General features: G+C 36.4%; 1 protein-coding gene across 5 annotated transcripts; it reads left to right on the top strand.

Annotated features, from left to right (window-relative positions):
- The first annotated feature begins 118 nt into the window (after positions 1-118).
- On the top strand, positions 119-13066 carry LOC103983139 (probable beta-1,4-xylosyltransferase IRX9H). 5 transcript variants are annotated; one of them, XR_010486322.1, is made up of 6 exons: positions 120-1144; positions 7761-8010; positions 11510-11699; positions 11866-12112; positions 12259-12349; positions 12729-13066. XR_010486322.1 is itself a non-coding variant. In XM_009400314.3 (4 exons), the coding sequence occupies exons 1-3, from the start codon at positions 270-272 to the stop codon at positions 11678-11680; spliced, it is 1296 nt and encodes a 431-aa protein (XP_009398589.2). In that variant the 5' UTR covers positions 119-269; the 3' UTR covers positions 11681-11699; positions 12729-13066. The 5 variants fall into 5 exon arrangements, 2 of the variants coding, with proteins under 2 accessions (XP_009398589.2, XP_009398588.2); XR_001977489.2 differs by having other exon boundaries at positions 11866-12349; XR_671556.3 differs by lacking the exon at positions 12729-13066 and having other exon boundaries at positions 12259-12477.
- Positions 13067-18071: the final 5005 nt, after the last annotated feature.

The following is an 18071-nucleotide window of genomic DNA, read 5'->3' as shown; positions in this document are numbered from 1 at the left end:
TTCTCCCTCGTCTACGGCCAACATTATGGCGCTCGAGGGTGTTTCGGGCATTTCACTTCGGCCACAACGGAGCTGCAGAACTGACGCGTCGGAATCATGGCCGACCCACTTCTCGTCCCCTTCTTCCCAACTCCATTATCCTTCCCCGCCTACTCCTTTACTTTCCTTATTAGGAGAAGCTAAACTTACCCCCTGACTCTGACCCTTTCTTTCCTTTCTTGATTCAATCGATCGATTGCCTATCTTTGCTTCCTTGATGCTTCTGAGAGATGGCGTCCGTCCGTCGAACTCTCACGGCGGCCAACAACATCGACGACGATCGATCCTTACACACTCACACCCTCCCTTATCGTAACACCGGCCGCCATCACCCCCTTGCTTCTTCTTCCTCCTCCTCCTCTTCTTCGTCTTCTCCTTCCTACTCTTTCCTCGCGGTGCGCCGGATCTTCGCCGGCGGATTCCTCCGGAAGTCCTCCCGTGGCAAGCTGCCGGCGCCGCCGCCGCAGCGCCACCATCCGTGGAAGAGGAACCTCTTTCGCTTGTTCGTCTTCTTCCTCCTCGGCTTCCTGTTCGGACTTTACCCGTTCGTCGAGCTTGATGACTTTGGCTTGCGGCCCCACCACTTCTTCGATTCCTCCTCCGCTTCCATTATCAGTAGCAACAACCTTCCGCGCCGTGATCTCGCCGCGGTCCTCCGCTCTGGACCCAGCGAGATCGAGCTCGTGCGATCCGACGACGGCAACCGGCACTCGGAAGCGGAGCCCCCGCCGAATGATCACCCGGAGCCCACGCCCAAGAGGAAGCTGCTGATCGTCGTGACCCCCACGTACAACCGCGCCTTCCAGAGCTACTACTTGACCCGGCTGGGCCAGACGCTGCGGCTCGTGCCGCCGCCCCTCCTCTGGATCGTGGTGGAGATGAACTCTGCCTCTATGGAGACGGCGGAGATTCTCATGGGCACCGGCGCCATGTACAGGCATCTCGTTTGCAAGAAGAACTCGACTAACATCAAGGACAGAGGCGTCCTCCAGCGGAACACCGCGCTCGAGCACATCGAGCGGCATCGTCTGGATGGGATCGTGTACTTTGCCGACGACGACAACATCTACTCACTCGAGTTGTTCGAGCGATTGAGAGAGATCAGGTACTAAACGGAGTGTATTTAGTGTCCTGCTTTTCGATTCAGTGAAGATTCTACATTGTAGGTCAGTGCCTTTTCTTTTCAGTTCAGGTTCTTGATTTAAGAATGCCTTACTTTTATGTCCTTGTCAGTATTAGGTTGGGACAGTACGTTTTAGATTGATTGGTACTGGTGTAGGCTCAAGAGTAGAAATCGAGAACAAATTCCCCAATAAATGGAAGCAACATTGTCTGTAGTTTTTGAACAAATGGCATCGAACAAGGATCAGCCATTAAAGTGAACAAAGATGTTAACTGGTGATATATCAATACCATAGATGGCTACATCAAGCTTTATCTTTGATGCGTTGGTGATGCTTGGTTGCTGTACGTGGATTTTAGGTCACTGCAACCCCATTGTCTTGTGACTATAGTTCAACAGAGTCCAGGGAAAATCAAGGGAAAGACAAAAAAAAAGCTAAATAATTTAGGACACTATTAGCCACCTGTTATCGGTGATGACCATTGTCAAAGTTGTTAGATTTCATAAAATGTTAGAATCAGTGCTGAAAAAATTCCAAGGCAAGGTAGCAGATAGAGATAAATAATATTTTAAAAGGTAATTTATGAACCTAACCACAGCAAGTTGTTATATTTCATAAAATGTTGGAATCAGCGCTGAAAAAATTCCAAGGCAAAGTAGCAGATAGAGATAAATAATATTTTAAAAGGTAATTTATGAACCTAACCACAGTAGGATGCTAACGTTCTTGAAGAACAATAAACAAGCATATCCAGTTTAGCAATTTATTGTTTATGACTAAAGTAGTTGCACAAGTGTGTCAACTGTAGGTTAGACATGGTTTTGAAACATAGTTTTAAAGTTTTTAGTTTGGTGGAAATATTAAGATTTGCAGTTTTTTTTGAGAATGGTGGTGGAAAGAACACGTTTGAATGAATGAATGTGATTTAAGTAAAATTACTAACCCAATATATAGAAAATAAGTAAAATCACTAGCCCAATATAACAATATGATCAAAATATGTCATCAGATGCTATGCATCACTAAGAAGCATTAGGAAATAATGGCATGATGCATGATCAATAGCGATGTAAGTCCATTCAACAATTATGGACATGCACACACTCATCGTACTATAACATCAATGTACAACATCAGCATTCAACAATAATGTATAAGTCAGATTCTTGATGGATGTACTCAGCTGATGGAGAGGCTATACTCCTAGGGATGGAATCTTTATTCTCTTAATCGCTAATAGTGGAAAATCCTATCATATTTCAAGCAGCCAATGGAGTGAATATATCTTCCTCCCAACAGCTAATGAGGAATCATCTACCCTCGAGTTTGTTGGTATGCTAAATTCTGAAAGGAATTATCCTACCGATACTAGCTTGCTTGCCCTTTATGGGTAAATAAATATCTTCATGCATCACTATCACACCTTCTGTTTGTCATCATTCTTTGATTTATTCATTCACGTGTACATTCAAATAAACATTTATAGATAACAAAGAAAAGGTATACATTCATCATGCAGGATAATTTGACCATTTCATACCAAATAAATGTTAAAAAGATATCTGAATAACTTGTGCTTGGTAGGTGGCATGTGAAACTCAATTTATTGGTGGCTCCATATTTTGGTGTGGCTTAGGTTTCATTCAATGGTATTCTTTTCAATTTAAGACCTCTCACAATACCAACATATCAATGCGAACCTATTTGAGATCCAATAATAAGAAATTATGTGTTTGAAAAAGATGGAGATAATTCAGATCAGATTCATGCTAAAAATAAGTCTAGAAGAAACAAGATTCATGATCAATGTTTCAATTCTAGCGAATCGGAACAGCTCTACTTGCCAAGATTTGATTAAGTTGATTTAATTGGAATGGTTTAATCATGATACACATCCAAACATTAGATCTTGATTTCATGTACTCGAACACATCTAAAATTAAGAACAACTATAGGTTTTATGATCAGTTAATATAATAAATATGATCAGGATACCGATTGGTTATGATTTGAAAATGTAATTCTATGATATAATCGAATCTTCAAAGCATAATTTCAAATTGATCCTTGTATCTTGACTAATCCGATTCAAGAATTTTAAATCAACATGAAATGGATTTAATTGAATCTTGGTTAAACCCATAAGGTTTTCAGACTGAACTTAGTCACAATAATCAACTAACCAAAATGAAATTTGTTAAACCTGCTATGTCTCGCATCAACCTATGTTGTTTGTCTATCAGCTTAGGGTGTTTGAATGATTGGATTTATAACTTGCTGACTTATTTTGTTTAATGGAAGAACCTAGCTGATTATTAACAGAACCTAGAAGATTTATAACAAATTCTACTTACCCAAGCTTTTTGATGTACTAAAGGAGATGTTTGGCCAACTGGGATTGTTGATTGGGCAACTAGTGTTGTCTAGGAATCTTGTCCTCCATCCAATGTGACTGATATGCAACTTTAATATGTCTCTGTTGCTGCTTTTTTGTTGTCTTTGTTTGTGTATATTTTGTTCTATGTACGATTAATCCTTGGATCTGAATGAGAGCAGATATATCTTCTTTGCTTGTGTGACAAGGTGTTTAGGTAACTGCTTAGTCTGCCTACATTTTGTGCTGCATTTGCCTGTGAGAATATCTAGTTAAGGCTAACACAAGAATTCTACATTGTGCAAAGCTTGTCTCTATTGGAGGCTTTTAATCTGCCAGATTGTCGATGCAAGCCTTAGCTTTCCTAAGTCATGATTAGTAGTGTTTGTTGAGATGGATGTATGGAGTTGCTAAGAAATATATGAAAATAAATGTTCTCATTCTTGAACGATTTGATATCATTTTGATAGAAGATAAAATGAGGAAGAATTGTTTAAAATAATATGAACATGTGCTTAGGATATCTACAGACGATGATAGTTAGAAGAGGCGAGGGGTAGAGGAAGATCTAAAAAACCCTTAAACAAAACTTTAAATAAAGATTTAAATACTCTTAAATTAACTAAACATAGCATTTGACAAATCTTAATAGCAGCACAAGATTCATGTATCAAATGGTTATGACTTTCTGATTTTGTTGTTATTGTTGCTTTTATAGGTTGATCATCACTTACTAAACATTGAGACCATTCCTTTGTTAAGCAGCATAGGATTTATTCTATGATTCAGAAATCCTTTCTGTTCCCATTGCTAATGGTAACCAGTGCAAGTTGTGGTCTAACCTAAACTGCAACTCCAGTACTACCATCTATCCTTCACGTCATCTCATCATCAGTGTGGTAGTTCTGTCCAATTTGGTACTAAAATAAAATCCTTTTCTCAGCTAGAATTCTGGATGAAAACATTGGAATTTGACAACTGGAGTACCCATATAGTCATAGTGCAACAGTAGCCGAAAGATAGTTTAGTCTAATGTCTATAATAATGTTCGATAGGAGGAGTCAGATTGCAACTCCTCATCGGAGGAGAAATTTCTTTATCAACAGCTGATTTATGTTCTGTGGAATAGATGTTTCTTCCACACCATATCTTACTGCTTGTGAAATCCAAAACGGGCAGCAGAAGCCTGTATATTGGCTGCTGTCTGTCAAGCATGTGAGGCTGGAGCACGGGATATGCCTGCAGTGGCAGGTTCCTGTGGCCTTAGGCTGGGCCGCGGGCTAGCCGTCCAGCTGCCTTCCAACCTGAGCTGCAAGACTGCTGCAGGCTGGTCCAGTTTCAGGCAGCAAATTGGGCCAATCCAGGCCTGATTGAGCTATTGGTTGGGCTGGTTTAAGCCTGGTTCATGACTGCAGCACGGCTACAACTTGCTGCAAGCTGGGTCCCTTTGTGGGTTGGCCCACAATGTCTGTTTGTTTGTTTTTTCATCTTTCTAACAACCTAGACAGGGTTGAAGTTTCCCATAATCCAATCTCACAGGATACAAAGAAATAAGAGTGCAAGAGACTCTTGGATCAATTAAATCACAAAATTACATTTATACCTTGAAGATCAAGACCCACAAGAAAAAAAAAAAAAAAACATAAAGTCAAGGAATAAGGCACTCTAGCAATCCCTCAAAATTATTCGATCAATATGAACAAATCAGTTGAAGTAACATATATATGGAAAGCGAAAGATATTAAATATAAAAGAAAATCAATGGAATAAAAATACAGTTCCAAGTTGATAGAATCCTTATCTATCTTCTTTTCAGCAAGTAGTGCTGCTACTCCTTTGCTGCTCGTCCTGTTCCTCTTGATGGTTTGATAGGAGGATCCTAGAGCAATTTATAAAAGACTATTCCAAATCAACTAAAATTATCTTCTTAATTAATTTTTAATAATTATTAAAATTTGGGTCTAAATCAAATTAATGAACCTTCAAATAATATTCATTTTAGTAAAAAAATCCAGGTAGACTACTGCTCTTTGTTCTTTTACCTTAGACAAGTTTTTCACTTCCAAGAAGCATTGTATGTTTGAAATTTCAAAAATCATACTTGTTTCTTTAAAATTGGCATCAAAGTTTATTTTGTGTGAACTGCAATCAAAATAACAGCTGCATAATCCACTCTAATTGCCACTAAGATCTCCTACTCGTTGCTCCATCTTGTCAAAAATGATACAGATTATAGTTGCCTCAATTATGGAAATGTAGAAAACACATGATAGTCATGGAAGATCATCTCACTTTGATACCTTTTATCAGGCTTTTTATAGTTTAAAAAATATTGACCTACCAAGAAAGAAAGAAAGTGAAAAGAGAGAAGTTACTATTAAGCTAATATAATTTATTGCAATAATGTAGAACAGTCTAAAACATGGCCTCTAAGACAATTTATATTAGAAATTTTTTTCTTAATATCAGAATCCTACAAAATAATATCTAAAGATACATCTATGTCTGTAAATGTGGCTCCTAATTGATTTAAGAGTCTTCTAACCTTATTAATAACAGAAATACTAGTATATAAGCATACAAATTAAAATATAACTTTAAAGTTGACCGTAAGTAACATCAAAGTACATGGATGAAAATACATCCAAAAATAACATAAAAATCATGAAATTCAACTGAAAGGCAGTTGTCCAAGGTGGGACCCTCAGAGCAGGGTAGTTCTGGATCCAATTGCTTTGTAGCATACCATTTGTGCCATCCATTTCATATGGATATGATGAGTAATTCGAAATATTTATAGCATAATATGGATTATGTTATTTTTATTTTTGAAGTTCTAGTCTTTAATTGGCCTATTATATTAATTCATCTAGAATTGCCAATGCATTTTCAATTTTTTTTCACACTTTTTCCTCCATGGCTGGCATATTTTAATTTTTTTGTTTTTTCTTTTCCTACTTTTTTCTGGTTGCAGCAGTGCAGCAGAACTGCTACAGCTATACACCAACAACAAAGGCTTCTTTTCTGTCTTTTCTATTAAGTTTTATCTTCCCAACTTTCTTTTCTCTTTGTTCTCTTCATGTGTGAGATTGAAGAATCCAATATGTGGCCCAATTTGAACTTTGTTTATGTTATATTTGTATACATCTTTGGCAGTTTTTGTTGCTTAGTTTTTTACCTTTCTGTGTTCTCTAGAATCCTATTTATTTTGCATAAATTCATGTTCAAGTTTGACCAAAAGTATGTATTTGTCATTTGGAATATGTTGAAACTTGAAATTAATAGAAACAAGATGCATTGCATCCTAAATCCTTCCTTAAACCATAGTACCATTTTATATTTACCCAAGTATTTCATTCACAAACAAAATATCTGCATTGTTTGTCCAGACAATGATATATATATTCAAATTGAAGCATATACCAAGTTTGAGGTATACTTGTATTTTAAAATTGTTCAATTTGTTTGGTCTTATTTATTTTACCCGTAGATGATTCTGCATCATGATATGTAGATAGAGGTTCCCATAACCCTTGATGGATGCTAAAGCAGACTGGATCAGTGTCTTTCTTCATTCCCGTTTTTATCTTCTTTGATCTTAACTAGTTTACAAATTATCAAATATATGAAAGAACAATCATTTCCATTTTTATTTATTTCAATATTTGCTTGTTTATTCTTCTACAAGTTTGGATAGAACTCATTACAAATATCAGTTCTCTCTACTTATATTAAAGTGAGACCCTAGCTCATTTTTACTCACAAGGTTTGTTTACTCCTATAGTCCTCTTTCCATGTAATTATAATTTTCAATTTTAGTAATTTCTCACTCATGGTGACCACTAGAGAGCTCAGGAGTTGGAATATTCTCCACATATCCACTATGTCAGCAAATTAGCCTGATTCATATCTAAACTAGCCTGCTAGCGTTCAAGTTTTCCTTGATAAACCATGTTGTTTCTGGGTCTTGAACCTCATTATTTAGAGATTTATGGAGCCAAACCTAATTGAACCTGCATTTGTGCAAGTTCTCAGCAGGAAGACCCATGTATCAGAAGGGTCAGTTCTTGTGGGGTTCTGTGGGTTTGATCACACATTTTCTATCTTGTCTCATGATGCTGAATAGGTACTTCTGGTACATGATAAAGTCAAAATTTTTCTTTCCATTGAACAGACAAAGTTACCAATTTAATGTTACAGTACTGAGGTTTTTGTATTTTTAGGAGATTTGGTGTTTGGCCTGTTGCAATGCTTTCTCAAGGCAAAAATAAGGCGATACTAGAAGGCCCAGTTTGCAATGGAAGCCAAGTAATTGGATGGCACACTAATGAGAAAAGCAAGAGACTTAGGAGATTTCATGTTGATATGTCTGGATTTGCATTCAATAGCACCATACTTTGGGACCACAAGAGATGGCATCGTCCAAACTCAGATGCCATTAGGCAACTAGACACGGTGAAAGAAGGTTTTCAGGTATGCCTTTTTCCTTTTAGGTCTAGTCTGCTAAAAAAACTGCAGACTATAATGTTTTTAGAGCAATAGTGACAAACTTGAGTTTAATTTAGTAAATAGTTTAATACGAATTTGTTAAGAATCAGTTAATGTACCTGTATCAGCCTGGACTGGTCTATTTGCACCACCATCTTCTGCATAAGATTGAGAGCAAGAGCATGCATGTCCTTTCTTCTGGTATTCATTTTGATATGACCAGGTTATATGTCATTGTTAAATGGCAACAAAACTGTGTCTCATTTTTTTTGTCTCTGACTCTGTATTCTTCAGTTGAAAGGTTTTCTATTTGAAACATTATCATTCCGCTAGAAGAAGGGAACATTTTTTTCAAGTTTCAATCTCAAGTGTTTTTTCACCTTGCAGTCAAGGTTGATGTCTTTGAACTTTATCTTGATCAACCATATTCATGAGACAACATGGCTGAATAAGTTCTAAGTTTCATTCCCTCGGATATGTTTTCTTAACCGTGTTTCTATTTACTTGGGGCTTTTTTTGTTCAATATTTGTATATATGATCAGATGCAATCTGGAAAAGGTAGCTGATTGGTGTTAGTGATGTCATCCCTTTTGGAAGTATGGAATGCAAAATAAAGAATTATATTTTGTTTCAGAGTTCAAAGTTCATTTTCTGTTCTGATGCACCAGTAATTAATATTTGACCTGGAAATGCCTTTATTGTATTGTCTTAAAGTGTCCCTGTTCCTTTCTTCACCTTTGCCTTACAGGATGGCACCAACATTTAGGTGACTTTGAACTAAAATTTTCGATGGCTACCACAAAATATAGAGGCCATATACTCTATATGGCATCGTCAAATAAGGAGTGGGGAATGTTTTGAGATGATTTAAATTTCAACTGCCCTTTAAAGTTGTTTTATACCCTGGAACTCTATAGGAACTCACTTATCTAAATATTTATATCATTGTTATCATTATTGTCAATTAGTTATCTATTAGGTTCCAGTTTGAGTTAGCTCTATGGCATGTATTCAAGATAATGGCAGCTTGTATCAAATAGATGATTGGCCAAGTTGATTTCTATGTCAGAACTACTGAAATGGTACTGATCTGGATCATCTGATTTCATTAGACAGCGCTCAACTTCAACATTATCGGTAGATGTATTGATTCAAAACAGGGCATAAGAAAATAACACAATCATATTTTATACTCTCATTTACCTTTTTTTATATTTGTCACTCGAAAGTTGCTTTATGCATTTATGTATCACTATCACGCTGTTACATAAAAGCCTCTTAAGTATGTCTTTCTTTGGTTATAACATCAGCAAAGAAAACTGTTGGTGTCGTGGTACCATGGCATACTTAGTTTAACTGAACATGGTTTAAGTTGTGATAGGATGTATATTATTGTTTTAGTCATGAAACTTTTCACTTTTAATCTTATTAGCATTTAGTCATAATAATAATAATGATAGATGAAATCTTTGTGAAATTGCTCCGTTTCCTTTTGATGTAAGCCGATGTACATATTAGTTTGAGTCATAATACTTTTCAGCAAGGTTCTAAATTCTGTACTGTATTGATGTACCGAACTTTGCTCGGTATGGTACGATATGCCATATCGAGCGATACGTCTAAAATAGGTATAAAACCCTTCAAAAATTCCTGAAAAAAAAGAAGAAGTTAGGATAGGGTTTTTTAAATTATAAATAAATATATATTTAGTATAGTTTTAGCAAAACTAATGTAAATTAGGTAAGAATAGTGTCATATCTTTTTTGATTTTTGAGGAGTAACCTTGTGCAAGGTTTACAATTTCAGTTCATTGCGGATTATCCTTCCGTTAATATTAAATTATCTATAGAAAAATTATTTGAATTGTTATATTATTTTGTATATAACTTTAACTTTAAGATTCAAATGAATTAAGTAATTACATATGTAAATATACCTGATTCTACCACCAAAATGAACGACGAGCCTCCACGAGTGGTGGATCGGGATCCTTGATCTTATGTCTTTGTATATCAATATGATATGTTTGTAGGATCAAGTCCTGAAATTGATCTCACGAGATAGTGTATTGATACACTGTATGCCATTGGTGCATCGATGTGATGATGGTCATAGGTTGATCGTCGTGAATCACATGTATCAAAGGTGGCTCCTGAGGCATGTATTGGTGAATATCAGAACTTCTACTTTCGCTACTAATATGCTACTTCGTATCATATCGTTGCTCGGAGAAGTATGACCAACTATCACCTTACTGTTGTTGGCCGTAAGATTCTCCATAATACGATGGCTGTGAATACGATGAGCGTCATTCTATGTTTACGTTATGTAAGCTCTGTTGCATCTGCTCAAAATCATCCACTGGCTTCCCTTTCCCCTTCAATGCATAAACTTGACCAGTATCTCATCGAGTTCCATGATTTGATTCAATCTACAATTCGTTGCTTTATTGAGTTTAGGAGTGAAAATGTGAGAATAAAAGAGAGAATGTGAGAAAAAATAAGTTTGAAAGAGTATGAGAATAAAATGAATTGAAATAGGGGGGAGGAAAGGGTTAAAAAACCCTTGAGGAGGCTTCCAACAGTCAAATTGAACGTTGGAACATTGTTACGATTCGGTAACGATCGAAATCGACCGATTACTGGCCGGTATAGCCTCGTATCGCCCGATACGAAGCCAAATACTTGATACTGCCCGATAGCGGGTGGTCCACGTGCCGGTCTGCTAGTGGACCGGTACATACTGTCCGTATTAGGCGGTACAATACGGTATTCAAAACATTGGTTTTCAGAGAATCTGACCAAGAAAAAGCCATAATATGGTATAGGTTGGCTCGTCCTTATAGAAATATGTTTGATGCAGTAATATAACTTTGTGTTTCATCTAAAGTGTTTGAGCCAAGGGGAATTGTTCCATCACTTTGGAGTTTAGTTATCAACTATTTTTTACCCATGGAGGATGGTTGTCACTTTGTATGGGATGATGTTTAGCAAGTGCTCGAATAAGACAAGTGTTTCTCTTGCCATGTGGTACAGAGACCATGGGCAATACATTCGTAAATGAATCCTATCACGAATTCGGCAATTTTCAATAATCAACAGTATTGTGCATGATATTAATTTAAACATGAGTTTTAATTTTCTTGTTCTGGAGACAATATAATTTCTTTATCCTTGCTCAAATACCACCAAGTGGATCCAAGGAGCTTTATGGTTCTTTTTCTGTTCATACTGCATCAGGAGTATCTCCACCGTTTTTTCCTATAAGTTTGATTCGATTTTTAAACAATTGAAAACAATTATAAATATTTACTAATGGAGAACATCAATCAAAGGGAAAAAGTTAAGCATCAGCATCTTTCTTTCGTAAAAACAGATCTGAATTCAGTTTGCTTTATTATTATTATTATTTTTTGGTGAAAGAGTGCAGATTTTGAGTTCTTTATTAGCATCATTAACTATGTAAAATGTCATTTGTTTGCAGGAGACCACATTCATAGAGCAGATAGTAGAGGATGAAAGTCAAATGGAAGGCTTACCAAATGATTGCCCGAGAATCATGAATTGGCACCTCCATTTAGAAGCTAAAGATCTTGTTTACCCTAAAGGGTGGCAAGTGTCAAGAAACCTTGATTCTATTATTCGCTTAACATAGAACATGCAGCTTTCACAAGGTACGTCGTCTTGGATAGTTCTGGCTTTTACATTGGTATTTACCTTATTAATCATAGACTTGTTTGTGTAGAAATGTACATATTTTTGCAATCCTATTGAACATGGATCCCTCTGTGTAGAACTGTATACTGATATTTATATGGTATAAAATTTGCCTGTCCATAGATCGAAGTTTACATGCTGGGACATTCAACCATGTTTGTCACTAGTAGAGAGTGGTGTAATGCATGTCCTATCATGGATCATGCCACTAAGCTACCCTTGGCATCGCCTACACTGATAAAGCAGATAAGCAATTGGCGAGGACGTATACAGACCCGGTGATCCATATCAGAGATTTACCTGAGGGAAGGAGATTTAATTGTATTGAAAAGGAAGCAATATTGAAGCATACATCGAAGGAAAGATACAAGTTGGGTGATGTTATGAATTTGTTTAGTCACTTTTAGTGCCCTAGCTGCAAATGTCTGGATAAGTATGATAATCTGAATGAAAAAAATAATTAAATACTTGGATTAAAACGTTACTTTATTTAATTGGTGTAAGTTGCTCGTTTAGGAGGCCAGGTGACACCAGGCCTACTGACCCTGCTGCCCGAGTTGTATAGGCTTGATAATGGACTATGATTAAGGCACATAATTTCAGCCAGGTACAATTTTGATCTTCTAAATTACAACTTCATTTATCTCGCCATGTGTTATCTTTTAAAAAAGAAAATGTAACAGCAAAATTGGAAAATGTTGAGAAAATGTGTAGCTTCTTTTGGCTCTCCCTGAAGATTAAGTTTTTGAAACCCTCCATCGTCTCTTTTGACATTGCTGAAATTTGTTTGCTGGTGACTTGTACAAGACAACTCGGTGTGTGTATTCTGCTTAAAATTCATTGGCACAATATTTTTTTTTTTTCTTGATGTTTGTTGTATTAGTTGACTTACTTCTGTCAGTTAATTATATATATCATGCGCTTGGTCCATCAGCTTATTCCTATTTAGTTCTCTGTACTTTTCCTTCTGATTGATATATGTTCAGGAAAGCACTTTGCATGGGACGTTTGCTTGCGGGTGCGTTCTTGAATGCAAATCAATTTTCATATCATAGCGGCTGCTCGAGGACGGGGCAGCACCACCAAGATTGCATCAAATTACAAAAATATTCAACATTCTTTCAAGGTTAGAGACCACCATAAATGTTATACTGCTTCATATTCGAGGAGAAGCCAGGCGTCTATACCCATTTTTGTACAGACTCACCATGGGAAGGATATCATCAGTCATGATTTTGTTAGATGCTGCTTTTTCATTTTCTTTTTAACCCCCCTCCTTTTCTTCTAAGAAGGTGTCATCCAGCATCAATTTTTTTGTGCTTCATTCTTCTGTCTACTCGTGCATCCATTTGCCTGCTGATCAGTAATTGCTCTTGCTATCTAAATGATGCTTAGTAAGAAAGGGGAGTGTTCTGCTTTCTGTGATGAACTTAAAATAAGAATATTATTAGGCTTCACGGTTTGTTCATCACAGAACGAGTCAGTTTCTTATGTTAAAAATTAAAGAACATGATATCATCATCCTGGAGATGGCATGCCGAACTGACGAAATTTCTCATTTTCTATTTTTACTGATTGGAAGTACGACTCATGGCCTAATGACCATTTTGTACAAGCAGACCGCCGGAAAGGTACGTTCTATCGATATCTTCTTCTTTTTTTTCAATTCAGAAAAAAAAAAGGTTAAAACCCTACCTATCTGATGTACATAAAAACTTTTTGATGTCTTCTCAGGCGATGAGATGACGAGGTAAAATTCACCCATGAGTTCGATACAGTAAATATTATCGAACTGAAACTAGGTTTCGTTGTAACTCCGTTTCTCGTATCCTTTACCTTTCTTCCTTCCATCTTCCTCTCTCTTCTTACGGTAATCTTCCAGACCGCACACCGAATCGTGATGCTTACGGTCAGGAAGATAAAAGGTCATTTTCCAGTGCATTTATAGTTCATTTACCTCGAGGAATCCAATTCTCCTGCCGATGTCAGTATACTTCTCTGATAAAGCATGCAGTGCTGCTGACTACCACAGTTGCGGGCAACTTCGCAAATGTCAGAAAGGTGCGAAGATAAGCCTCCACTTCAACCACTAATTAATGCTGCTGGCGACCACCACCGACGCAAGGCTGTGAATCATTACTTACGCCCAGCATTTTACTTGTGCAGGTTATGCTGCCTAAGCTTTTGCCGGGTTTATATGTGCTTGAGAGACGTGGAAAGAATCAATCCAATTTCTGACCTAACGTGCCTCGGACTTCTCTCTCTCTCTCTCTCTCACACAGGAGTCTCAGGAACACCACGCACTGAAGCTCGGGGAATCGCATGAGAGAGAGCGAAAGTTGGTGGGGAGTAGACCCTTCCCCGGATACGCCTGATGCCGGGCACTACTTTTCCGGCTCTTTTTGTCGCCACATCTGTCCATCCATTCAACTATGCCAACGACCTCCTCACCCTCGCTCCTCTTTCTTTTCTGCCTCCCTCCCTCCCTCCCTCCCTCCCAGTATGACCTCCCCCGGTCCATCTCTCATTTCCCATCTCTTACGTTTCAGCGTGTGACGCAAGCTTGTAGACGAAGCTGAATCCTCTCCTCCCAATCAATAAAACCCTCCTGCCCCGCGCGTCCATATCATCTGCCCCCTCTCTCTTCTTTTGAAAAGAAGCTCTGCCTCATTTCCTATCCCTACGTTTCACGTTTGGGTGTGGAATATTGTGAGCCCGACGTGCAATCTAATCCTCGAGGGAACGCAGTTAGAAAGTGGCGATGTAGGAGGAGGCTATGCCCGGGGAAGGCAGCGTTGAAAGGTCGATCGTCCATCTAGATTTCAAGGACAATTTAATCTACCGTACGTTGATGATCACGACTTTTGAGGGAATTAATGCCGTTAAGTGAATCAAGGACGAGCTTCGACTCAAGTCCAAGTCTTCATGCATGCATGCATGCATGCATATTAAAAGTGAGCTAAGAGTAATATTATTTTATAAGGATCTATTATTAATTTAGATATTTTGAGTTGGTGATTCAGATTCAACGAAACTAATTGACTTGTTATCCCATAACACTCTTTCAAAATGCACCTCAACTATGAAGTCATTTAAAATATTATAAAATTAATATAATTATTTTATGTTTTCTATTATTGATATATTGGATTAATGAGGACTCAATATGAGAAACCCAATTAATTATGTTTATCATGTCAACATGAATTTGATGAAAATATATTCCTCTAAATATTTCAAATGTTCTTGGAACCTCATCACATGTGATAATTTTTTTATTTTTTTAAAGGTTAGAAAGTATATGCACCTTAAAATCAAATATGACGTGAATATAGGGGTTTTGTGATTGGTCTCGTAGTTCGACCTGTCTTCTTAGAGTCAACAGTATGAAATTGAGTTTCATGCATCATCCAAATGACCAAAAATACATCACCATATATCTCTGAGCTATAATTGAATCTACAGTATTAGAAGAAAATTACTCAACCCCGACTAGTGTTTTAGATATTTGATTGAGTGTAAAGAAGAGTATTACTAAAATTTAGTTATTATTATATCCCATCACTATGTAGCATGATGGTGTCCTAATTTTGACATAGAAAATCTCTATTAGTATTTATCAGCATAAAACAAAATTATACAATCAAATTAGACTCGTGCATATAAGTTATGCAGTCATAGTCCTATCGTGAGGCACGAGTATTAGATTATATGATCTTATCTAATTAGGTAAGATATATTATGAATATGATTAGATTATGATAATAATTATTAAAAAAATAAAAAATAAATTTAATTATGATAGGATTCCTTAAGAAATACCGGAGGAACTATCATAATTACTTATCATATGCCTATACTCCCGTCTATAAATAAACAAGATCTCCTATGGACTTAACACAACATAATAAAAACACGTAATAATTGAATACGCGGACATGTAAATATACGGGTATGCAAATGTGTTGATACGTGACATGATTGAGAGATTATAGATCTTTTTTTTTTTATCTCCCCTAATCACGTGAAACAATCAAACGAGAGATCACATGTTTTCTATCATATTCTTTTATTCATAAATTTATCAATCATAGTGATATTATTAAAGATAAGAAAAGAAGAGAAGACGAGTCTAGTTCTATTTACAAATCATCATCACATAAATCTTGGATCCAACAATGATGCACTTGTAAATAAAAAAAAATATTTTCTAAAGAGTATTAAAATGTACGCATCGTAATATTTAGATATGTTATTATTTGATTTTAGATTTTTGACATTAAAGTTCTTTCGTTTAATAATAACATATTATGTTTTTTGATTGACATATACACAAATCAAGATTAATATATAATATAAAAAGAAAAAAAAAATCGAAAATAGGTTAATATTCATTCCTTCTATGTAATTCAAGATATATCTTTTACTATAAGTTTCATAATTTTGGTCCAGCCTCAGACGACTGATAACCATTTTGTATCCTATCATTGTACCGAATACTAATACGTCAATAAGTATATAGTTTTAAATAAAAATATTAGAAATAAAAAAAGAGAGAAAACTATTTTAATATAAGACATGTATTATTGTCATCTACATATGTCTTGTACTGATAAAAGGTATCGAACCGATAAATACTATTGGTATTATATGCATCAGAAAGTGCTACTAATATCTTAGTTGGACGTGGGTTTGTCTAGTCTCCATTATATTATACTATTGGCACAATAACTCTGCATAATTAAAATATTAATTTTTGAAACAATACTAATCACTGTCTTTGAATAGAATAATTTAACACATTTAAAATAAAAAAAATAAGTTACTTAGTTGTATGGAAAACGCAACAAAAAGATGCTAATGCCGAAGAGAGAGAGAGAGAGAGAGAGAGAGAGAGAGGGGTCACTGCAATATTCACGTACATCCAAACAGCATCCATCAACATCCGTGCAACTTACAGCAGGCAAAAGCAAAAGAGGTGATGGAAGAGAATCCAGCACGAGAATGATGCTCGAACATGAGAGCGACAAACGTGTGATCTCTTCGAATAAATTGACCTTTGCGATTCATGATTTTATTTATTTTTATTTTTATTTTTATTTTTTCATTTTGATCAATGACATAAAGATTCATCGAAAAATTCAGTTTGATTAGATTGTGCACATCGATATTTGAATCAATATAGGCCAAATAATCCAGTGGTGATTATTCTCGAATCACAGTTTTGTGCCTTTGTATGATTTTTTACTTGCATTGGGACGTGAAAAGATAAAACTCTCAGAATGAAAGCACACTTGACTCGATTTAAACAAAGACAATTGTTGATGATGAGTCAAAAGAGATTAAAGAAACAATGAACGTAAACCATTTATTCATCTTCCAACATGTTTAAACAAAAGTTAGGTTTTTATATATTATTTATTTAATTAATATATAAATCATTTATTAATTAAAATTTCAAAACAATTTAATTCTTAAATTAAATTCTCTTTGTTGTTTCTCCTATTATAATTTATCTCACCTGTAAGAAAGCCTTCTATGTTGAATTGGCTAGGAAAAATAATTGACACGTATGTACTACTACCTAATTGCTATTCGTATTTCTCTAATTGAAATATTAGATGAAATACTTTCAAGAAAAATCAATTACCATGTCATTGATTTTAGTGCAGCCGATATTATTGGAGCAAGGCCCTGTATCCTGTTTGAATCAAAACAAAAAAACAAGAGCACAATCGGTCTGCCACGTGTCGGAGGCTACTCGGGTCGCTTTTCACGGTCCTCTCGTGGGCTTTCGCGGTGCCGTCATCCGTAACGGCTCCCATCTCCCGAAAAGTAACGGACGGACCGTCAGTAAGCGGCCGACGTGACGCCGTCCGTGAGCCCAACGGGCGGAGGCGCCCTCCCCCGTTTGGGAACCCGTGTCTCCGCTATCTCGCCGTCCAAAACAAAATAGACGGCAGTGATTTAGCCACGAATCCCGTGTCCTTATCTGTTAGCCACGCGTACTCCAGCTCGGCTCAACCACCCTCACCAGAAGGATGAAGACGAAGTCATTAATTAAGCAAAAAAGAATAAAAAGGATTTAGAAGATCATTTCTCGCTGAAGTCTCGGTCATCGCATGAGGTGCACGCATTTGGACATGAACTATACATATATCGACGAGATAAAGATTTGGTAAAGTCGAATTTGGCTTTGGTGGCTACCCATAAATCAGACATCAAGGTGGCGGTCAGCTGTCACATTATGTCATCTAATATATATACATATATTAGATAATGTACATATAAAATATGTATAGTATTTATTTATATAGTAAAAGTTTGAT

This window comes from Musa acuminata, chromosome BXJ2-4, assembly GCF_036884655.1.
Source record: "Musa acuminata AAA Group cultivar baxijiao chromosome BXJ2-4, Cavendish_Baxijiao_AAA, whole genome shotgun sequence".
In the NCBI taxonomy this organism is placed as follows: Eukaryota; Viridiplantae; Streptophyta; class Magnoliopsida; order Zingiberales; family Musaceae; genus Musa; species Musa acuminata.
The sequence above is the reverse complement of the archived record's forward strand: the minus strand, read 5'-3'. Positions and strand labels throughout refer to the sequence as shown.

Bases quoted from the DNA above. Each gene is read 5' to 3' on its own strand.
- LOC103983139 (XM_009400314.3), top strand. From the start codon at position 270: ATGGCGTCCGTCCGTCGAACTCTCACGGCGGCCAACAACATCGACGAC. The intron at 1,145-7,760 runs GTACTAAACGGA...TTGTATTTTTAG, and splicing joins GAGCGATTGAGAGAGATCAG to GAGATTTGGTGTTTGGCCTG. The intron at 8,011-11,509 runs GTATGCCTTTTT...ATTTGTTTGCAG, and splicing joins CGGTGAAAGAAGGTTTTCAG to GAGACCACATTCATAGAGCA.